This window comes from Euphorbia lathyris, chromosome 8 (genome assembly GCF_963576675.1).
Source record: "Euphorbia lathyris chromosome 8, ddEupLath1.1, whole genome shotgun sequence".
In the NCBI taxonomy this organism is placed as follows: Eukaryota; Viridiplantae; Streptophyta; class Magnoliopsida; order Malpighiales; family Euphorbiaceae; genus Euphorbia; species Euphorbia lathyris.
This window is the reverse complement of record NC_088917.1, coordinates 31,607,962-31,632,558: the sequence shown is the minus strand read 5'-3', so window position 1 is coordinate 31,632,558 and position 24,597 is coordinate 31,607,962. Positions and strand designations below refer to the sequence as shown.

The following is a 24,597-nucleotide window of genomic DNA, read 5'->3' as shown; positions in this document are numbered from 1 at the left end:
AGTGAACGAGCTCTTCAATGACAGGGACTCTTGGTTCTGGTTCTGGTTTGCGGATAAAAAAGGCACTTCTTCGGTGAAAAGTGGTTATATTCTGGCCATGAATTAGCTTATTGAGAATGAGAATCCTATCTCTATTAATTGGTTTAGGAACCGTTTGTTTTACCTGTTGTTTGCTGTTTGTTTTTGGAAAATGTTGTTTTTCAAAAAACCAGAGATTTCTTGCTTTTATAAAAAAACTATTTTCCAGCTTAAAAATCCAAAAAAGGAGGTGTTTAACTGGACACCTAAAACTCTACTTTTTAAAGTGAAAAGGCAAATAGGAAGAAAAGCAGCAACCGAACACCCCTTAATAAGCTGAATGTTGCACCTAAAATTAAGAACTTCTTATGGAGAACCTATAGTCTGTGCCTTCCCACTGCCAACTACCTTTTGAACCGACAGGAAACTATCCCTCCTTTTTGTCCGAGGTGCAAAGCCCCAGGGGAAGATGAGAATCATGTGTTTGTTAGCTGCCCTTGTGCTTAACTTTTTTGGAGTGCTTACTTTGGTGCTTCTAGAATGTCAAGTATCCAAAATTTCTTCCTCTGCTGGATACAGGGGTATTGAGCTTGTAGCGGATTTGGCTAATCTCCTCTGGTCTCTCTGGAACCATCGCAAGGTAGCTTGACATAATTCTTCAGATAGTGCTGCTGATTTTATCCCCTCCTTGGCTAAATCTCTTGCTGCTGAATGGAAGGCTGCTCAGGACCTCAAAACACGCCTCTCTTCGTCTGGACCTTCATTCCCAGCAACGTGCCATAAGCCTAAGCCTAAGCCTGATTGCTTGGCATGAAATGTCGATGCAGGCATTTTTGCTGCAAACAACTGCAGTTCCTTTGGGATTGTTATTCGTAATCATAAGGGAGTTCGCCTTGGAGCTAAACATGCTGCGGTTTTTGGTATAGTAGATCCTTTTCCTGCTGAGGCGATGCCAATGAAGGCGGCATTGAGCCAGTTGAAGGATAGAAAGATCGGAAGAAGGTAAAAGTCCAATCTGACTGTTTGGTTGTGCTAACGCTATCAATAAATTTCTGAAACGATTTTCTTACCTGCATGAGGTTATTGAGGATCATGTTTGTTTATTAGGAGTTTTAGCTAAGACAATTAGTTCTAAGTCTGTTCAGGGAGTTGTCCACCTCTATCTATTTCTGATGTAATTGTTTCTGATTTGTCTTAATGATTTACCTTTGAAGGGGGGAAAAAATAGTACTCTAAAAGATTCATATCATTATATGAACTTTTATTGCCAAGTTGGTTCTAGGCCAAATATATGTAATAGAAGATAACAATCATTTCCAGGCCAAATATATGTAATGAACGATGATCATATCATTTCCCAAGTGCTCCAAACTAGACATCTTCGGTTGAACGATGATAATATCATTTCCCAAGTGCCCCAAACGACATCTTGGATTTTGCAGCAACCGCCATGTCCTCCTAACCCTCCTACTCATCAGAGCTTGGCTCTTGCCCCCCTGGATACAAGTCGTATACCATTTTTTATGCTAGTTGATTTGACATGCGAAAGACTGATCATATACATCATATGCTTAAACATCATATGCTTAAACATCATAATTTTTGTGATGGTTGATTCGACAGGTAAAAGACTAACCAAACAATTTAGTAACTGGTTTCAAAATAAACAATTTTGTAACTGGCTCCTTTTGAAATTTCTTCAGCGTAACTGGAGTCCTGCCTAGAGCTCAGAACAAAGTATCGGGAGACCAAAAGGGTAAACAAAGGGTAGAGGAGAAAGACTAATCAAACCATTTAACAACTGGCTACTTCTGAAATTTCCTTCAGGATAAATGGAGCTCGGGAAAGCAACATCTTCTGCGTATGGGCGACTTATTCTCAGGCAATCCCTTGAGTTATCATGATTGGTTTTTGAACCTCTGTTCGATTTTCAACTTCATTGAAACTTATGTTCTTACCAACCGATGCCCTAATTTTCCTTTTAACATATACCTTCCATTTAGAATTCCTCAGAGGCAAAAACTATACAAGATCTTCAGAGAATTGTACACAGACAGCTCTAATAAGGAGGAGGTTGAGTTCCAAGTGCAGAGTAGAAGATTTATTTAGTCAGAAAGATGCACTTTTCAAGAAGCTATTTATAGGAAGACAAAAGATCCAAGAGAATAGTGCTATAACTTGAACTACAACTGCAAAGCAGCAATTAACTTATATTGAAATCTTATACTTGTAATCCATAAGCCTCGAGGCAACTCAACTGCAAAATTCAGTGCTACATGTGAAACAGATTTCAAAGAAGAAGAAAAAAAAATCTAAGAGAGCACTGCCATTACATCAGACACCCTGAGTGCAATGTAGTTACCATCACTACCCTTGAAATCATTTCCTGCATACTTTGAGTACAAAACTGTGTTTCCAGGGCTCACTGATAGCGGTTTTCTATTGCCTTCCTCGTCAACAAGTCCTGGTCCAACTGCAATCACCTGATTTACCCAATCCAGATTACCATTAATTCATCGACTTTTCACATAGCCATCAACAAACATTTATTAAAGATGCTGTCTCCTCTTACCGAGCCAATTGAAGGTTTCTCTTTGGTTGCCTCTGTCAGCAACAAGCCTCCAGCAGTTTTCTCTTCGGCTTCAGCAATCTGAAGTGAAATCCATTTAATCATTAAGAAAGAAACAATTCTTATAGACTCGGAATTAAAGTTTCTGATGAAGGCTAACAAACCTTTATGAAGACTCTATCATTCAAAGGCTTGAGATCCTTGATATCATCTGTCTCGAGAATACCGACAATATCATCTTCCTTGAGTATGAGATGACTTGAGCCATTGAACTCTACCTCTGTGCCGGCATATTTCGAATAAACAACTTGTGCGCCAGTCTACACCAGGAGCACACCACAAATTAGTAAAGGAATGATGGATATAAACAACATTGACCAACTCGGAAAAACATCAAGCAGAAAAGAGAGAACCTTGACAGAAATTTCCAGTTTGGTCTTCCCAACTGTCTTTCCCTCTCCAACAGCAACTACTTCGCCTCCTTGGGGCTTGGATTGAGCTGAAGTTGGAAGCAAGATTCCACCACCTGTCTTCTCCTCTGCAACCTTGATCTTAACCAGCACTCTATCACCCAAAGGCTTAATCGAAGTGTACTACAGAGTTTGGAAACAAATATGTGAGGCTCAGCCAATATAGAGCTAGCTAATTGTCAGCTCAAAATTAACAGGATAAGAAGTAGCCGAGTCAAATTAGCCTTAAAAAATGGTCAAGGACTAATCAATGAAAGCAATTAAGATTGTTAATAGACATTGGATTCCAAAATATTTCATGTCAGATTCCATTTTGAAGCACTAATTCAGCTTACAAGCACAAACTCAAGCTTCAACCAAATGATAATCCTACAAGAAGTATATGACAGAAATCATGAGTGAGAAGAAATTACCTTAGGAGCGACCAGAGTAGCAGCTTTTACGACCAATCCTCTAAAAGACCGGTGGGAGACACCAGCAGCGTTCATTGTCCCGATAGATGGGAACTTGACTGAAGAAGGTCTTAAACCTTCAAAGGCCGAGAAGTTCCTGGCCGAAACCGATACTGATGATGCTGTAAGTTGAGCTGCCGCCATTTCTAGTTCTAAGCGAAACACAGAGGTGATAACCAATTAAAATCGATGAAGGAGAAATAGAAGTCAACAATTCATAAGCAATTAAAAGGAAGGAAGATTAATACCTGAAGCTGCGGAACGAAGAAAAGGGATGAAGTGAGGTATGAATTAGGAAATCGTGAGAAAAAGAGAATGAAGAGCGTAGCAGATAAAACCCTAGAGTTAGAAATGTTGTTTTTATCAGATGATAAGAGAGACTTCTAGAATTCTGTTGTTGCTTGTGTTTTGCGAGTGGGTGACTGGTACTGAGTGTCACGCGCTCCTCGTTGCGCTGAAGATCCAAAAACGACATTTCTGAACTTTAATATTGAATTTGAATAAAAATTCCTCAATTTTGACATGTATTGTTTTTTTTTTCAAAAGAAACCCAAAAACTTTATTACTAATAACTTTAGAGAAGCATCCGAGCTAGGCTGCTTCTAATGAATATAGAATGGGATAATGAACAAAAGAATTAATATAGGAATAAGCATTTCACGTTAAAAGATGGGTTACTTTATTCGCTAACCTTGAAACGAAAACCACTTAAAACCTAGGGTGTTGTTGTAATAAAGATCTTACAACTTTAATCACTCTTTCATACTCCGTGAGGTCTCTATTGTGTATTCAAATTGAGTCGATTACTATTTTGACATCCGATTCAAAAATAATGTGGATGTAGCCTCACGTTTGTGCCCACTTGACATGTATTATTATTAATATATAGGTTTTAATGTTAAAAAAAAGAGGATTAAATCTCGATTCATAATTTAAAAAAAAAATCTCTTATTAAAGTTATTTACAGGATCATTCTGACTCTATATATATATATATATATATATATATATATATATATATATATATATATATATATATATATATAAGTTTGAGAGGTAATAGTTTCAAGATGTTTAAACTAGAGATCTTGAATTCGAGATCTAATATACGCAATAGATTTTAACTGAGAAATGAATCATTTAAAAAATACATGAACAACTCAAACTGATTAATCGGATACAAACTTAATAACCAAAAATTTTAAGTTGTTGTTTCCACCATATTTTATTTGGGTGGAGTTTCTCGGGTCAAGTTTGGGGCACGGGTTAGCCGAAAGGATATTTATATAATTTTTATCTTCATGTAAATGGCAGTTTTGTCTTGGGGGTATTTTTGTAATTTCTTTTAATCATAATTTCCGCCTTCGATATTATTAATTAAAGGAAAATGAAAAATTAAAATGGAAAATAAGAAATTAGAAGTAAGAAGGTTCTATATTAAGGGAGAAGTTACAACAGGTGGTGGAACGAAGTTATTATAATTTGAGAAGTTACAACTTATTGAAGACGTAAGAATAAATTATGGCATCCATTTACAACCTTAACCAATCTACCAAACAACACAACACTCAATTGGGTAAACCAACTTATTTATGAACTTTTAAACCACAGACCTCCATTTGCAAATTGGGTAAACCATACGTGTGTTTTTTTTTTAATTTACCCTAAAATTAAATCTCATGCCAAGGCAGAACTAATTACGAACCTTATATGTTGTTTTCGTCCTTTCGACATTTACAATTTCTTGATTGGAAGTCAACATTATGCAATCCAATGGGAAAGATATTCCTTGAATCTAATTTTCAATTGTCCTTTTTCAATGGAAAGGTATTTCCATAATCAAATTTCCAATTGTTACTAACCTTTATTGTTACAACAAAACAAAACTAAGAAAGGTGAATCAATTTCTACAAGATTTCAATACAAAAATCTCTCGCTAATCACCTTTGCCAAAAAAAAAAAAAGGCAACTAACATGATAGTCTTTCAATTTTGAACATACAAATGTAAGTTATTTCGTGTAGTCAATTAATATTTACATGATAACGGTGATTTGGACTTTTATATCAGATGTTAAAGTTTAGAAAATTTTACAATAAGAAAATATTAAAATATACTCAAAATTTTTAAGAATAGTCAATTTAACTTTCACGTACAAAACAGTAAAATTTTAATACATGTGATCAAGAACAAATTGAAAGTGAAATGGTACTATTTTACAAGAGTTAAATTAGTATTTTCCAAAAACTTTATTTTTGATATTTTGGCCCTGTTTGGAAATTAACTGTTAGCTGATTACATTAGCTGTTAGCTGATTTGACTAGCTGTTTGTGTAGACCTGTTTGGTAAAAATTAGCTGATTGATAATAGCAGTTTGTGCAAAAAGACGAATAAGAACATTTCATTTTTAATTTTGGCGCAGGAGAAGAGGAGGAGTCTATCTATTAGGGTTAAAGAAGTCCATTAATTTTAATATTGCAAAACGCTAATTGAAAAAACTCATTTTAAGAGCTTTTTTCTAAATTAGCGTTTTCATCCCAAAACTCTCTCCCAAACCTCTCTCCACCAAACACTCCAATCAGCGGTTTCAGTGGTCAAACCGCTAAAGTTGGTCAAAACCGCTCTTTTTATCCCAAAACGCTCCTTTGAGAAAATTAAAATTATATCCAATTTTGAAATTTATAAACTATCATATTACTAAACTTTCAAGTGGTCATGTAACTACTAGACCTTAATTAATGGATTGGAAACGAATAGTACATAAGATTGGAAAAACCAGGAGTCTCACGCGCTCCAATTCTCCTACTTTGATAATTAAAATATGAAGTTTCTGGATATATTTTTGGGCTTCTTGTCCATTTAGTAAGGCTTTGGATCTCAAATAGCCCATTGTGGAATTCATCAACTATAAATCGCCTTTGCTTTGCTTACCAGAGATTATTTCATTAAAAAGAAAAAGAAAAAATCTTAGAAATGTACAGAAAATCACAGTAATTTCGAAAAGGTTAATGTTGTACAACTCTAATTAATCAGATTATATTGTAACTACTTCTTAGGCATGAATGATGCTCTCTCTTCAGAAACCATTTCAAAACAAAATCAAAATGGAATTTGAATTATATAAATATGACAGGAAAAGAAAAAGTGTAGAGTTCATCCTGCTTTGGATGTTCTTACAACTTTGGGCAAGACAACTGAAGAAAGGTCTCCTGGATAAGGAGTCCATAGTCCTAATCCACCTCTGCTCTCTTTCATACTGCTACCCTTCTCCCCCTTGAATTCGCTTAAACTTTTTACCCATTCTACTTTCGATGAATGCTCTCTCGTGTGCGGATGCAACACAAACAGCGAATTGTACTCGCAATTCGGAAACATAAACAACTTGAATGCACCTCCTAATCTGAACACAACATACCCAAAACTCAACTGATCTCTTGGAGTGAAAAGATCTACCTCATTGAACCACAAGCACATGAACAAGTTATTAAGCGCTGTATGTTCCCATATGATGACAGCTCCCTCAGGCACATCTGCATTTTAATACAATCAATCTCATTAACAAAATTAAATCACAATCCAATCCCCCTCCCTCCCACAAAAGATTCATTCTTACCACTAACTATGGTGCTTTTCTGCACACTCCATGGCTCCAATCCCTCGTAACGGTAAATTTTCATATGGAGGTCAATGAGGGGACGGGCATATCGTTTTCTCCGCTTATTTGCATCTGCCTCCTCGTATATGTTGCGATGATGTTTATGCTGAGCTATGGCAAATGTATTATTCCCACGCCACAAGTATCTGCACACAAAAGCCAGCCATTTTATCTCATTTGTCCACAACAGTGAACAAAAATTATTATTTGTACCAGAGACAATTCATGTTAGCATTAACCAGAATTCAGAAAAAAGGAGTTGTAAAGTTGAACGCAGACCGGACCATCATGTCCTCAATGCGAACTATTTAGTAAATTACTCCCTCCATTCTCAAATAAGTGTCGTTTAAGATCATTGTTTTTATTCTTTTTTAAGTGTCGTTTTCGTTTTTCAATAAAATTTAGTATAGTTTTTTTATCTAAGCATTTAAATTTTGTCTTGATTTATGTGTTTTTTAAGCTTTCAAAGTTTCTTCTCCAATCATTATAGGAGTGAGAATTTTTATTTAGTTAATCCATGTAAATTTATTAATTTAAGTGCATATTAATTGTGTTTCTTAATTTGTGTGAAAATTCTAGAACGACACTTATTTGAGAATGGAGGAAGTACTATCTTAAACTGATTATCAAGCAATACTTCAATATTATAAGAGCATGAACTATGGATGAAAACAAAGCATTGTTCTGATAGTCATCCAGTTGGAATTCATGCCATTGCAATGTTAAGTTTCAAGTAACAGTTAATGTATAGCAGGAGCTAGGCATATTTTTCTTGTCAAGTCTTTGACTTGTATGCTCAGTACTTGAAGAAGAAATAAGATCAAGAAATTTGGATGCATATAGGGCTGTAATTGAGCTGACCAGAGCTTTGGCCTGCTCATGCTCGGCAGAAAATGGACGACTCGAGCTCGTTTCATTAAGAAAATTATCTGCTCGTGAGCAGCTAGTTTACTTCTTCACGAGCTTTGCTCACGAGCAGCTCGTTAATTCTGTTAACTTTGCTCGCGAATAGCTCATTATTATGTTCATAAGCTACGTAGTTTTAAAACCTATAAAACTGAAGTTTCACACAAAACTACGTAGTTTTACATTCCCCTTTATAGAAATATTATTATTAAAAAAAAATCAAACCGAGCTTACTCACGAGTGTGTTAATGAAAATTATAATCGAGCTTGTTCACTAGCTTGCTCACAAACCTATAACCGGGTCTGCGAGCTTTGGAGCTGAGTTTCTTCATGCTCAAGCTTGGTTCGTTTACGAATCGAGCCTCAAAATCATGCTCAAGCTCGGCTTATTTATAAATCGAGCCAAACACATTTGAGCTTTTATCGAGCCAAATGCCGAGCAGAGCGGCTCGGCTCATTTACAGCCCTAGATGCAGAATAAATTTCATGCACCTAAGTTCTTTTTATCTTTTTTTTTTCAACAAAAAAGTGATGAAAAGTTCAGTAAATGATGTATGTATTTTCAAATTTCAAAATTTGTTCACAGCCATCGATCTTTCACAAAAGAGAATTAAATGAATATGGTAGTACCTTTCTAGCATTAACAATGGATCAACTATCAGCTCCATCTTACCATCAATCCAAATGCTGTACTGTGCTTGGGGGAATAACCTATGGGTTAATATCTTTGGAATTTTACTGTTCCTTCTCGGCTCATCATAAGGCAGATGTTTCAGAAGAACAAGTCGCCATATGCCAACCCATAGGCCCCCCTTCTTGTCGTCCTTCACAGTAACATTTTCCTTTATGAAATTAAGAGACACCTCATCCACCACCATAAGAAAACAAAATAGTTTCTTAGAGCGGTCACTTATATTTGAAGGCTGATGCGGCACATCATATCCATCGAAAATTCCAGATGCAACCACAAACCTACACTTCTTTACATATTTAACGTCCACGGGATCCATGTCAGCTCCACCATTGCGCATGAATCCACAATGAACCTGAAAGGTATAATTTTGATAAACAGTAAAAACCTAAATAATTTGTTGGGAATAAAATTTTAGAGAGGTATGAATGGTTCTGTAGCTGAACCATGGTGCATTAATTATTTACTTTTAAGCCTTAAGCATCTGTTACATGATAAGCCTTCAACAACCTTTATCAGGAACCAGATACCAATACAGTGTATTAGTTTTTCATTTTAAGTTTACTTTCTTTTATATTTGGTAATCAAAATTCAATTTATTTGAATTTAATCTTTCTTGAATTTCACCAACAAAACACATTAAACAGTGGTTCTTTATTAGCAAAACAAAATAAATATAAAGCTTCATTACTATCTTTATAAAGCAAAATAATATATATTTCAATTAGTAAAATATAGTTATTCACTAAACTAACTATTTGGCATTTGAAATTAACTGCAAGCTAACGGAAATATTGTCAAAAATCAAGCAGTATGACCCAGCACTTAATAAATTATATGCACAAAAGTTATACTTGTATGCATTGTTTCTTTCCAGCTAACCAATATTTCAAATAAATATTCAGTTTGGTTTTAGTTTTCTTTGCCCATTTCAACACTAGATACAGGAAAGGGCTATTAAGCCAGATTAAGAAATGATCCATCTCTCCCCATCATCATTCGGTTATTAAATGTAATTCAAACCATCACTTGATATTGTTGACTTGGTTTTTACTCTAAAGATGAGAATAAGCAGATAAGACTAAACAGAAACTTTTAGTATTATATGTACTTAGATTTACCTTCATGGAGGAATTTAGTTTAAAACTGTCCTCTCTTTGAGACCAGCTTTCGTGCCCTCCAAATAATGGGGGCTCAGTTACATTATTCGTAGGCTGAGCTTCCCTAATATAGTACAGATTCTTGAGAATTTGATCGGGAGTTCTTCCTTCTGGAATAACTATTTTGTCAGGATTACTGACAACAGGGATTGGGCAACCTATAAGATAGCAACAAAAATAGTATCACATACTACAGCTATTTCGAGATGTATGCTTTAAAGAAGTGATGTTGCCTTAGTCTTACGGTGTTGCTGCACGACAAATCCCCATGTGTTTAAAATGTTATATACCTTGCTTTCTTTATTACAGATAGCTGCATCTCAAACAGAATGAACATGGTTAATCACTAAAACTGAACACCTATAATTCAATAAAGAAATCATAAATGAGGCACTCAATATGCGTGTATGTAGCATTATCTCATGCTGATATTTACAGTTAAGAATTTTCGTGGAGATAATGCATTTAATTCCTGAATATTTACAAAGTTGCCTAATCAAGTGTTAGACTGCTAAAATAAAAATGCTCCCACTCACCTTGTCAAAGAACCCATTAATTCAAAAGTTTAAACTGATAGATAAGGTTAAAAGAACATTTTTCTATGATCTCTAACATACTCAGCATGCAAATCCCCCTTGAACTTGCAGGGCTTATAATAAAAAGCACAGTCTACCTCCTGATAAAATTTCAGCAACAAAAGAAATTACCAAGATTTGAACCCTGGATCTCTTGGTCTAAGAGACTCCAATACCATGTAAAAACAAATTAAAAACTCACTCAAAACCTTAAGGTTCCAATAATAGCTTTTATTATCTCTAACAACCCTCAAAGGGTTTAAATCATCTTTATCATAATGAAATAAGAGCTCTACCACACTGACAGATTTGACAAGATGACATACTCCCTCCCTCCCTCTCTTCAGCCAGTTACCATTTGAATTGATTACTGGTCTTTCAAAAATCAACATAGGTATCTAGAAAATGAAGAATACTCATGAAAGAAAGGCAGATGAAGTTCCTACAAATAGTGATAATCCAAATGTCATATGGCAAGAAGGGGTAATAAGTCTTTTTAATAAATAAAAAGCAGCAAAATCAATTCAAGCAAAGGTATGGTAAAAAAAAAGTAAAATTCAACATGACAATGGCTCTTTCACTCTCTTCTCTCGAGGTGCCAGTTAGGCGACTAACGTACAGCTTTTCCAAAATGAGGACAAAAGGAATAAGGAGAGAGCTAGTTCTTCAAGCTCGAAGTTGAAAATCAGGTCGAAGATTACTTTACAAAAAGATTTGATCTCCGACATTCTTAATCGTGAGAAGCTGGAGGATTGTGATTTTGCTGCAAATCCAGAGCCAGCTGAAAGTTCAACTAGTATGCAAGTAGATTAGGTTGCTGAGAAGCCTTCTTGTCTGCATCTAGCTCCTAGTTCAAATCTGGAACTGATGATAAGGTGATTTGGATTGGGCATAAATTGATAGTTTTTCTGTTTCCAGTGCTTACAAAGCTTTGAAGAAAACTGGGATTAAACTCAAATAGTGGAATCTTTTATGGGGCTACAGATATATACCTAGACACATTTTCATTGTCTAGCTAGGTCTGAGAGGGAAGCTTTCTGTTACGCATAGATTGGCTAAGTGGAACAACCGGATTGATTCAACTTGTGATTTCTGCAATGGAGCTTCTGAGACAATTGAGTATCTCTTTTTTTATTGCTCTAAGACATAGTTGTTAAAGGCGCGCTTACGCAAGGCTCAAGGTAGTGAGCCTTAATTCCCCTAGGTGAGGCGCAGTTTAAAAGGCTCTCGCCTGGGCTTCGTAGGCTCTCATCATAGCGCGCCTCGGTAACATTTAGTATTTTGATTAGGGTTTCTTTAACGGTCGATTAATCTCAACAGCTGATCTAATCTAAGTAAACTTAATTTTAACCCTTAATCTAATCCTAGTAAAAGTGTAAAACAAAACAAGACTATGAAGAGGAGGAAATTGGAGATGAAAATGATAGTAGATACTTTGGAGAAGACAATATTAATCTTGAGGAGGATCTTGATGATGATTATTAATTTTTTTGAGTTCTTTTTGATTGACAATGAATGCTTATTAGTTTATTAGCATTAGTAAGGTACTTAGGTTAAGTATATGTCTCTATGATCTTAACTTGGTGTTTTTGACATTTAATATTATGTTTTTATGCGGTTTTGTCTAGTTTGTGTGGTTATAAGTGTGTTTGTTTGGTTCATCGTGACTTATGCTTTAACTAGTAATAGAGTATTAGTGATATTAGTATCAAATATTGATATCTAGGCTCCAGGATCCCTTAGCGCCTTAGTGCGCTTTGCACCTTTAACTACTATGCTCTAAGATTTGTGGTATTTGGCGAGAAATTCAACGAAGGTGTAGGATTCCTGGTAATATTGGCCATGGAGCCAAATTAGCCAATGAACCTTCGAATGTTAGTAGAGTTCTAGCATAGATTACTGAAAGTGTTAATGTGCAGATTAAGAGTAGAAACAGTAGCAGGATGAAGGATAGTTTTAATTGGGGTATGTTCACTTAACAGCCACATTGTATTCTTTTGTTCTTTCATTGTTCTATATTGTTTTGTTTTTTGGCTCTAGTTCTTCAATAGATTGAAGCAAAAGCTTTGTAACCAAAACTTTATGAGATCTTCAGGACAATAAAATTGCAGCATGAACTAAGCAGGGATTGAGCTAATCAACATTTAAGCCAAACAGAACACATACAAACAAGTAATTCAAACTTAAGAAAACACAGAAACATACCTGAAAAAAATGCATTAGAAGATTGACAAGACCAAACGTGGAATAATAGTACAATAAGGATGAGCATCATCCAGACAATGCCAGCTACAAAAACCAAGCGAATGAACCCTCTCTTCCAAATGATTTTTGTGGGATAATCAGCCGGCAGCTTCCCAGAAGAAAAGAAGCCACTTTCAGCATCTAGGTCGCCATCTAAACAAAGATAATCAGGCCCAATTAGCCAAAACAAACTCAAAACCCCAAAACTCAGAAAAAATAAAAGAAATTTACTTTTAGAATGTGAAGAATGAGAACTCCGGTCTGCTCTCCGGCTTAACCGCATGGATATAGAACGTTGGATCTCCCTCTCCATTGTAAACTTACACTGTTAGACTCTGCTCATCGCTTGCAGAACACTAACAATTAATAATTGGCGATTCAATACAATAGAAAAGCAGATCTGAGAAGTGAGAATCTAATCTAATCTAATCAGGCGAGAGATCAGTCTCGGACTTGGAAGACGCCACCCTTCTCCTTTGAGTGTGATGTTGATTCAACCCCAGTTTGCAACATTGCCCCCCGAATTGGAAATAAATTTGTCTAAATTTAAATGACTTTTATTGAACTAAGTTTTTATTTATTTGTACTTATCAATGTTTTTTTTTTTTTTTTTGTTAAATTGGGTAAATAATTTTATTATTTTTCCCCAGGAAAGCTTCAATTGATTTGGGAAGAAATTGGGAATTGGGAACAAAATTACAAGTGCGTTCAGGTTTCAGCGTTTCAAAGTAGTAGTATTTTTTTCTAATCCCATCATCAAATTGACGTGGTTTGATGAGGATTAAAAAATATAAGGGTAAATTTCAAATAAAACCCCGTGGTTTCACTAATTTTCAGATAAAGGACTGTGGTTTACTTTTTGTCAAAACGATGATTGAGGTTTCACACTTGGATTAATGCTATTAAAATCATCTTTAACGACCTGAAAATGAAAATTTCAAGAATTAAAGTTGTTAAATGTCATATTTTTTATGGAACTACATTTTCGATTTTCGAAAATCATCTTTTTTAGAACTTTCTCTCTCTAAACATAATTTTCTCTCTCTTTACCAAACATCATCTAAACAATCTCAAAATAAAAAAGTTGAAGAATTAAAGCAGGGCCGGCTCGGGACTACTTGAGGCCCTAGGCGAAATATAAAATATGGACCCTTATATACAAGCAAAACTACAAAAATAACAAACAAAATATGGAAACTATAAAAAATATAGCAAAGTCACCTAAATAAACATCAAAGGAAGTATTAAATGGGGAACAATAATTTTATACCTGATAAGATGAAGCAGTGAACAAAAATCAATCCAGAATAGAATAGTTGAGCAAAATTGTAAGTGGGTATGAAGAAGAACTTGTAGAGAACCAGATTAGAATAATTATAGTTGAGCACAATTGTAAATGAATATAAAGAATAACTTGTAGTAGAGAAATTTAATTGTAAAGAACTCAATTTATAAGGACTGATCTTGTCTTTTCAAGTTTTTGAACGTTAGAAAACTGATACAATTGAATCTGTTTTCTTTTCCAAGTCTCTGATCAAACACAAAAAGATGAGATAATGATCTACTTACTAGCATTTAGTCAATTGAGTGGAGCCTCTTTTATCCTTCCAAAAATAAGATATGGCAATATTTTGTACTTTCCAATCTCCACATTAAATGAAACTGACAATTTTTTTTTTTACTTAAAATCTTATATATGTAGCAAATTTATCACACTCTCTTTTTTTTACCAATTAACCAAACTAACCTATATACTACTATAATAATATATATGGGACCCTAATTTTTAGGGGGCCCTAGGCAATTGCCTAGGTTGCCTAGAAGCTCAGCCGACCCTGAATTAAAGTTGTTTAGAATATTAGTGGTTCTTAAAATATGTCATTTTTGAAGTCGTCAAGGGTGATTTTAATAGTATCCATCGATAAAGTCCTTATTTTGCTAAAGTTGAAAACCTCAATCCTCGTTTTGGCAAAAAGTAAACCACAGTCCTTTATCTGAAAATTAGTGAAACCACATGGGTTTTATTTGAAGTTTATCCAAAATAAAACTAATAATTAAAACGCACCACCTCGTGGGTTTTAATTTTTAAATATCAGCTCTAATTTGTTTTTTTTTGTTTTTTTAACAAAGGCTGCAAGACACAATACCGGGTATGGAGACACCTAGGAGTTCTTGCTCCAAGATCTTTCTTAAGTCTTGAGGTAGCTCCTTGAACATTTGCACGCCAAGAAGCAAAGAACTCGCATAGTTAGCTTGTCAATCCTCATTCCTATTACTTTCTCAATAGATATGACGGAAAAAAATCTCTCACTCTTTACCAAAAAGTTCCACTATAAAGTCATCGCTAGAAAGGCGTTCTTATTGGGGAGAATAAGGTGTCGAGAAATTAGGTCGACATCGATCTTGCTATCAAATTATAAAAGAATTTTTTTATAACTCATAGACCAAGCAAGTCTCAAACCTTCCAGAGCATTCCATAACTCCGTCTTAACCACTAAATAGACACTCACATTCTTAGCAAAGCCTTGAACCCAATCACTTTTGCAATCACAGATAAGGCTGCCAACTGCAACTAAGAAAGAGCTAACCAAAGGGGTCTGTGAAGGACTCCGCCCAACCAAAACCTCTTCTCTAATAGATTTATGTGCATCCAAACCCCTCGAAAGAGCTCGATTACTATTGATAATGCCATTAATAACCACTTTAATGCTATACACTATCTCCATAATAGATTTCTTAGACTGTTGGAACACAAAGATGTTCTTATTTTTCCATAAGTGCCAACAAGCAATCGCAAAAACAAGATGCCAACTATTGTAGGAGAATCGATTTCTCGAACTCAGGTTGTCATAAAAACCAATTAGCCTCGTTCCAGGCGATAAAGACCCCAAAATCATTATGGGAAAGGGTTTGAAGCCATATTGAACACGCTAAAAGACAGTCCCTCAAAACGTGGATGATGGAATCCTCATGAAGGGATTTGATGGGGTAGAGGCCTACCACATCAAGGTGTCTCCTCTTTCTCTCCAGGTTTGTAAGGAGCTTACCTATAATAACTAGCCAAAGGAAGCTATGGATTCTCTGAGGCCCATGTTATTTGCAAATACACTCCCGCCCATTAAGCACATAAGCAAGACCTTCTTCATGCATAAAACCATAGGCAGACTTGACTAAAAAGCGACTAGAACTAATGACATTGATTAGTGCAATGTGAAAGGTTACAAGAAAGAGTATCGACCAACAAATTAATGCAATCTTGAGGCAGTAGATGTTGAATAAGGTCCTGCCTCCACTAACCCATGTCATCGACCATGTCACGCACCTTCATTTGGATAACGTGCTCTCTAATGCGGCCCGACACCAAGAGCTTGAGAGGCACAAGGTCTCCCAGTCAATGGTCAGACCAAAAGCTAACCCGTCTACCATCCTTAACCGATCACTTAACTCTGAGGATGAGGTCCTCTCTAATCTTCAAAAGGGCTCCTCAAATAGGGGAAGAGATGCACTGGGGGTTGGTCGAGTATTAAAAAAGGGAGTGAACGTTATATTTACCCTCCACAATATGGACCCAGATAAGATGGGGTTGCGAAACAAAGATGGAGCCCAAATTTATAAGAAAAGCATTGTTCATCGTTCTAGCGATTTTTAAGCCAAGCCCACCATTCTTAAGGGGGTTACACAGCTCATCCCAGCTAACTAGACTAATCTTTCCTCTTATCACTTGTAGAACCCTAGATAAACCTTTTAACCATCCCATCAATCTTGGGTTAATTTCATCAATGGTGTACAATCTTTGCCCCATTTCACACTTTGGTGTACAACCTTCATTTTGTCTCACTAAAATGTAAGACCTAATAGGTGACCTCCCAATATGGTGTACAACAGGTAAAAATGATTGGTAAATGCCAAGTCAATGCGACACCTCAGCAATTGACCGGTCAAAAAGTCAAAAATTGACCCTTCAAATATACAATTACTAAAATATCCTCCTTTCTCTTTTTTAACCTTATACTTCATATTCTTCCCTCTATTTCTTTTTCTCTCTCTAACCTTCTATAACCTTAAAAATGAAGAGTTACCTGTAAATTAATTATATTATACAACTAACAAATTGAATTAATCAAAATCGAGAGAGATTGAAAGAACTTCAGACATTGTCGATCTTAAGATTGCTCAGAATCCTGAGCTGACCATCAGCTGCAATTAACGAATCAAAATCTAGAGACCACAAAGTATTATTTGACGATGACGTTGTAGCTTCAGACCACAAAGCATCTTGTACCAATTCATCTCCCAACAAAGCATCTTGTACCTTTTGTTTTTATTTGTAGTTGTTTTTCTTTCATACTGCCATAGATTCTCTAGACTAGAAAAAGAGAAAACCCAAATTAATAAGAAAATCTAGAGAGAGAAAGAGAAAGAAAATGGATGCTCCAGCAGCACAGTTCATAGAGAGGAATTTACAAGCTGCAGGAGACGATGAACAAGACAAAGTCGTCAATGAATGATAGGCTTTTTTTCTATTTTTCTTCTGAAAATTGACTCTTTAAATTTATTCGAATATATATGCAGTTGTTCTTGCTGTTTTGATTGCTCAGAGAGCTGCTTCGACTACTTATTTTGTTCTTCATAAACACTCATTTCATAACCTTTCTTTGTTACTATGGATTTATTTATGGATCTTCAAATTCATGTTTTTCGGTTTTTATAGATTGGAAAGGCATGTTATTTTATTACTAACAACTTTTATTTTCGGCTCGAATTTGAGATCTATAAGTTAGAGAGAGAGAAGGTGAGTTAGAGAGAGAAAGAAATTTAAAGAGAGAGATGATTTAGAGATTAAGAAATAGAGGGAAGAAGATGAAGTATAAGGTTAAAAGAGAGAAAGTAGGATATTTTAGTAATTGTACGTTTGAAGGGTCAATTTTTGATTTTTTTACCGGTCAATTGCTGAGGTGTCGCGCTGACTTGGCGTTGACCAGCCATTTTTACCCGTTATACACCATATTGGGAGGTCACCTATAAGTTCGTACATTTTAGTGTGACAAAATGAAGGTTATACACCAAAATATGAAATGAGGCAAATGTTGTACACCGTTGATGAAATTTACCCCATTAATCTTAGTATAAATATAAACAGGAAAAGGGGTAGTTTGCATAGAGTAGAAAAGAATTGAGGATAAAACGACCTTTTCCAGTGTCATGCTTCGTGCTAAGGATAACGAATTAGCAACCCAACCTCAAAGCTTCTTCTGAATACTCCCCAAAATGTAAAAATATCTATCTTTTGTTATTTGTGATATGAAATTACTAAAATGCCCTCATCCCCTTCCTTGCAACTCCTCTCTCTCTCTCCCTCTTTCCATTTCTCTCTCTAAATCCTCCCTCTCTAACTCCTCTCCCTCTCTCAAAGTACATTATCTATTTCTTCAAATTCCCTCATCTATCATCTTCTGCATTTCATCCTAACCCTAATGATCCTTTGCCCACTAGAAATGTTGAACCCTCTTCCTTTTACTGCCAAAAAAAATTAAATTCAGATTGAGAATCTTTTTTGTCGATTCACAAGAAATGCAACTCATTATGATACAAATGCAAAGAAATGGGAAATCCATGATACAAAGCAAGCAGGTTATGCCATTATTTAGTTGTTCTAAGAAATTTAGAGAGCCGGGTCAATTTAATGGCTAGATGATTAGTAAAAGCCTTAAAAATAAATTCAATTCTTCTCCCACAGATCCTAGAAAACAAGCGAGAAAAAACAAAAAAGAGAATAAATTGGGAAAATCGAAGCAATTCCTTTGAATTCGTGGTTCTTCCTACCCAAATAAACGCTGCCTCCATCGTTAAACATGGCTGCTCAAAACTGTAAAAAGCTTCCACTTTTCTCTTCCAACTCGTGAAAAATCAGCTGAATAACTAAATTTGAATACCCAATAAGAACCCCAAGAAAAAGATCTGGTTTGTTTATGGGTCGTGTTTGAGAGGGGGAGAGGAGTTAGAGAGAGAAGTTAGAGAAAGAGAGAGGGTTGCAAGGAAAAGGAGGAGGGTATTTTAGTAATTTTATATTAAGTATGTAGATTTTTTACTTTTAAAATAGTCAAATTGTTGATGTGGCAATGTTGACTTGCATTGACCGGTCATAAATGCCGGCTGTACACTTTAGTGGGAGGTCACCAAAAGGTTGTACACCAAAGTGTGAAAATAGGTAAAGGTTGTACACCACATATGTAATTAACCCTATAAAGGAGAAGAGTATACTTCACATGAGTTCTCAAAATACTTTTAAGAGAACAGTTGACTTGCCTTAGGACTCCACAATAAGTGGAGTAGCGGAAAGGAATAGTACACGCCCTGTTGAAATATGTAGAAGTATGTTACATGCGAGAATGTCCTGGCTTGATTTTGGGCAGAGTGTATGGAGACAAATGCATATGGTATCAATAAATTACCATAAATACTATTGGGGTTCATTTCACCTTTGGAGAAGTTATGGAAGATCAAACCCATTGCAAGTCATTTTTGAGTTTTTAGGTATGTATGTTATGTTTTCGTTTCTTGTTATCTGCACAACAAATTTGATAAAAAAAACTACAATATGCATCTTTATGTGTATGGCAATTAAAGAAAAGGGTGCAAGTGTTGTTATTCAACAACAAGGAGATGTTATACATCAAGAATATGGTATTTAACAAAGCTTCGCCTAGGTGGTCTTTTCATTAGATTGTTCTACCTGATTCAAAAGAAATTGAGAGGAAATTACAAGAAAAATTTGAAAGGGATGAGATAACTAAAGAAATCACTCAAGAGGTAGAACCAGTAGAAGAATACCTTGGGAGCAAGTTACCTAAAAGGACTCAATCTCCATGGCATACTGGAGTACATCATCAAACACACGAAGGAGAATGATCAAGTTAGGTTGAGGAGATTCATGACAGTGATAAAACAATAGAAAAACAATAATCACGAGTACGAAGGTCAACAAAAAAAAGAGACCACCTAGATGAGTTAAAATCACGAGGTTGTGTTTGTGAATCGTATAAACCATAAGTTTTTTTTTACTTTATATTATTATTAAAAGATAAATTGTGAAATAAGGAAGAAAACACTCTCACAGGGAAAGAGATACTTGAAGGAGAGAATAAACCAACTTCTCGTCAAAACATGTGACTATCAAGAAAATGAGGGAATTAAGGAAGTGAAAGAAAAAGATTGATGAATTGAAACTAAATTAACTTTTAATCATTTCTAAATGAATAAACATTAGTGAAGCGAAAGAAAAGAAAGAAAATGTGTCATACAAAAAAAAAGTCACCTTTAATTTATATATATATTAATATTACGTGACCAAAAAATTCATATTTCTTTATGAAAATAAATTCATATTTTTTAAATACAAAAAAACGAAAGTAATTAAATAGTAAATGTGAAATAAGTTAGAGAATTTTTTTTTTTTTGACAATAAATAATTCATTAATAGAAAAAGTTAAATTACATAATTGATAAGAGAATTTTGAGTAAGCACTCAATGATGATAATCGGATTGAATGTTGGAAACCATATAGCAAAAAGAGTTATATAGTTCGATGACCCTTTAGAACAAGATATCTTAAAGTATCAGAAAGAAACTAACTTAGAAACCAGATCCATAAACGGATAAAAAGACTCCTAGTTTTGAACTTCGATGGTGAAACCACTAATCTGAAATTCAATAAACCAAACTCAATAAGCATGCTCAAAGCAAACATTACCAACTCTAAAACACACCAAAGATATTGAATGAGAATATGTTACACTTCAAGCTAGAGATATAGTAGCATAGATATAATTTACTTAATATTCACATACTCGAACTAAAAAATTATTGGGTTAATTACATATAGATACTCTGTGGTTTCACTGGATTTGCAGATAGGTATATGTTGTATTTTTTTTAAGCGCAACCCTATGGTTTGTAAAATTTTACAAACGCAAACCTGTGGTTTATAAAATTTTGCATTTGAATTCACATTGTGAGAATTTGGTCCATAACAATCTCGAAATGAAATTTTTTAAGAGTTAATGATATTTTAAGCAGCTTCATTTCTTCAACTTTTTAGGTTTGAGGTCGTTTATAGATGTTTTTTTATGATTGAGAAAGTTAATGTTTAGAGAGAGAAAACTCCAAAAATTATGATTTTGAAAAATTAAAAATATGGTTACACAGTAAATGCATATGATACTAAACAACTTTAATTCTTTAAAATTTTTATTTTGAGGTCGTTATTGGTCAAATTTGATAAAATAAAAAACATGTAAAATTTTGCAACTATAAAGTTGTGTTTACAAAAAAAATATCATAGATACTCATCTGCAAATGGGTGATAGTATAAGAAATGTATATGTAATTAACCCAAAATTATTTGGGTTTTCATTCAATTTTCTAAGTAGCAGGGTGAGTATAATAATAATCGTAATCGTAGTGGAGTCTCAGTAAACGAGTGATGGTTCAGATATAGATCTCATCAGTGATGCAATCACAATTACGCGTCAAATTGGTCAAAATGCTATTACACCTAATTCTCTTTGTGTTCTCCTGTCCTGTCCTCATCCATCATGTTCTTTTTCTTACATTACTCTTTCTTTTCTTTTCCTAAATTAGTAATAATAAAATAATTCCAAGTTTTTGCAAATTGACATCACTTTACTTCAACTTTTAAGTATGATTTTGTTTATTCATTTTCGCTTTCATTTACTGCATTCTTTTTTTTTATTTTAATATTCTTCTAATATATCTAATTACATTCAATAAAAATTATTGGATGTTGAAATATAACCGACATGCTCCACGTATATATAAAAAAAAAATGTCAAGTGGACAAGTAATTAGGAACTTTTAAAAAAGTACGGAACAGTTGAAGTTTTGGGGTTGTTCAACGCAATTTGACAAGAATAGAAGGTTGTTCAATGCAATTAGACAAAACTATTGAAAGAATTTGGACAAAAATAGAGAGTTATTGAATGCAACTTAACAATAATATAAGTCGTTTGAAACTTTTGAAAGTTTAAGAAGACAATTGAAATTTTGGCAAAGTATTAAAGGTTTAGTATAACACTATTCATTTATGTTGTTATGGTTTTTAAAATTATTTAAAACTTTTTTTCATAATGAAAGAATAAGGAAGTACGCAGGGCCGGCTCGAGACTACTTGAGGCCCTAGGCGAAATATAAAATATGGGCCCTTATATACAAGCAAAACTACAAAAATAATAAACAAAATATGGAAACTATAAAAAATATAGCAAAGTCACCTAAATAAACATCAAAGGAAGTATTAAATGGGGAACAATAATTTTATACCTAACCAGTGAACAAAAATCAATCCAGATTAGAATAGTTGAGCAAAATTGTAAGTGTATACGAAGAAGAACTTGTAGAGAACCAGATTAGAATAATTATAGTTGAGTACAATTGTAAGTGAATATAAAGAATAACTTGTAGTAGAGAAATTTAATTGTAAAGAACTCAATTTATAAGGACTGATCTTGTCTTTTCAAGTTTTTAAACGTTAGAAAACTGATACAATTGAATCTGTTTTCTTTTCCAAGTTTCTGATCAAACACAAAAAGATGAGATAATGATCTACTTACTAGCATTTAGTCAATTGAGTGGGGCCTCTTTTATCCTTCCAAAAATAAAATATGGCAATATTTTGTACTTTCCAATCTCCACATTAAATGAAACTAACAATTTTTTTTACTTAAAATCTTATATATGTAGCAAATTTATCTCACTCTCTTTTTTTACCAATTAACCAAACTAACCTATATATTACTATAATAATATATATGGGGATCTAGTTTTTAGGGGGCCCTAGGCAATTGCCTAGGTTGCCTAGAAGCTCAGCTGGCCCTGGAAGTACGATGTCATCCCAACTATTTTGGCACTCCCTCCCACATTGAATCCTACTAAGATCCAAACTTTATTAAAGAAAAAAAAAAGAAAAATACAAAGAAAAAAGAGAAAAAGTTATACAAATCTAAATTATTCTATCATTCTAATGAAGGAATTACAGAAAGCAAGATCCGAACTCCATTACATTATGTTATCAGCTGAAACATAAAAACGTGTTAAAGCATCAGCAACACGATTTCCTTGTCGGTAAATATAGGAGACAACGACTTGCATTGAAGAAATATGACTTAAATAGGCTAGTCAATCGTATCTTACAACCCACGGGACCTTTAAGGAGAGTTGCTTAATCAAATTCACTATATAAATTATCCAAAGGCTTATCCAACCCTTTTCCCAATCAATTTTAATTGCAAGAATCGTCACTTTAAGCTAAAAAAATATGCCTAATAAGAAAAAAAGAACTTGAAAAGCAAAAGAGCCAAAAGAACCTCCAAAAGTTCAAAAGATCCTCCAAGCACCGGGTAAATTTCATTAACGATGTATAATTTTTTGGCTCATTTCATAATTTGGTATACAATTTTCAACTTGTCTAATTAATATGTACGAACTTATAGGTGACCTTCCGCTTTGTTGTATGGTCGGTGAAAATGACATATCAACCCGAAAGTTCGCCACATATTATATTGATAAAAATGGACTCTTTCATTGTAGACGTCTAATTGAAACACTTGATTGTCAAGGGCTCAAAACCTTTTGACTATGGTGCTACAATATTTTCTCATAATGCTGGGCTTAGAGCCACTACGTAGTTTCTAACTCTGTTGTTTCTTTAATTAGAAATAGAATACCTTAATTTGATACATTTTTAAGTTCAAAGAAAAAATTGCACTTTTCCCAAGTTCTCTTCCTCTTCTTCTGATTGGTTTAGAGCTATTGTTAAGAAAGAGAAAAGGATTAATTAAAGAAAGAAATGATTTATCGAAAAAAAAATAGAAAGAAAAAAAAGAAAGATGAAAAGATAGTGATTTTTTATTCGGAGCTGAGAATATTTTTATAATTACATTATATGTATGTCTCATTTTACAAATGAGTAAGATAAAAAAAATAATGATGTGACGCGTTGACTTTTGGATTGACAGTTCATTTTCACTGGTCACCTATAAGTTCGTACATATTAGTGAGACAAATTGAAAGTTGTACACCAAGATGTGAAATGAGGCAAATCTTATATACCATTGATGAAATTTACCCCTCAAGCGCCAGAATTTACAAAGGAGCCTAAACTAATCTAACCCGGAAGCGGGGTATTCTAATACACTCCAACAATATTAGGAGTTTCTGGAGGATGGATGAGAATATCTAACTCTGTCTCAAAACACAAAGCTCGTTAACTTAATTTTTCATAAAATTTGAGCTGCACTATTCACCTCTCGAATAGAAACCCAGAGTTGGTATAAAACATGCTAAATAAGAGGATTCACATTCTCAAAAATTGCCAAGTTCTGAAAATGTCAGACAATCTAAATAATATTAACAAAACCAACAAAATCTAAATAAGAAGCTCTACCAAAACAAATTGTTATGCAAATGGCAGTATGGTTGAATATACTGTAAAAATAGATTTATAATGGAGATAAATAAAGAACCGTATGTGTTTAATGAATTCCCTTAATTAGAATTAGACATAAAATCTTGTATATATAATTGATAAATACCTGAATTAGTGTAGAACTAGAATAGATAACAAGTGTTATAGATCAATATAAACACTAACTAGATAATAAATTATAATGATAGACTTTATAATATCTAGAAACAATGTTTGAAATTGATTGAATTTATCGGATGATAAAAAAATTACATGAGTAAAAGTGTAGGAATATTTTTTCAACCAGCACTTTATTTTATTTTAAATTCACTTCAAAAAATATTCTGGACAGTTTGAGCACGAGAACAATTAAAAC

At 34.1% G+C, this 24,597-nt stretch overlaps 2 protein-coding genes across 3 annotated transcripts; both read right to left on the bottom strand.

Moving 5' to 3' along the window:
• Positions 1-2,192: 2,192 nt before the first annotated feature.
• On the bottom strand, positions 2,193-3,915 carry LOC136202448 (20 kDa chaperonin, chloroplastic). 2 transcript variants are annotated; one of them, XM_065993073.1, is made up of 6 exons: positions 3,758-3,915; positions 3,471-3,661; positions 3,001-3,180; positions 2,752-2,907; positions 2,591-2,668; positions 2,193-2,501 (listed from the first exon to the last, which is right to left on the bottom strand). In XM_065993073.1, the coding sequence occupies exons 2-6, from the start codon at positions 3,651-3,653 to the stop codon at positions 2,331-2,333; spliced, it is 768 nt and encodes a 255-aa protein (XP_065849145.1). In that variant the 5' UTR covers positions 3,654-3,661; positions 3,758-3,915; the 3' UTR covers positions 2,193-2,330. The 2 variants fall into 2 exon arrangements, with proteins under 2 accessions (XP_065849145.1, XP_065849146.1); XM_065993074.1 differs by having other exon boundaries at positions 3,471-3,655; positions 3,758-3,901.
• Positions 3,916-6,481: 2,566 nt separating this feature from the next.
• Positions 6,482-13,353, bottom strand: LOC136202851 (probable hexosyltransferase MUCI70). The gene is made up of 7 exons (XM_065993778.1): positions 12,970-13,353; positions 12,700-12,891; positions 10,164-10,232; positions 9,881-10,077; positions 8,699-9,114; positions 7,121-7,308; positions 6,482-7,037 (listed from the first exon to the last, which is right to left on the bottom strand). The coding sequence occupies exons 1-7, from the start codon at positions 13,049-13,051 to the stop codon at positions 6,661-6,663; spliced, it is 1,521 nt and encodes a 506-aa protein (XP_065849850.1). The 5' UTR covers positions 13,052-13,353; the 3' UTR covers positions 6,482-6,660.
• Between the last annotated feature and the right edge of the window lie 11,244 nt (positions 13,354-24,597).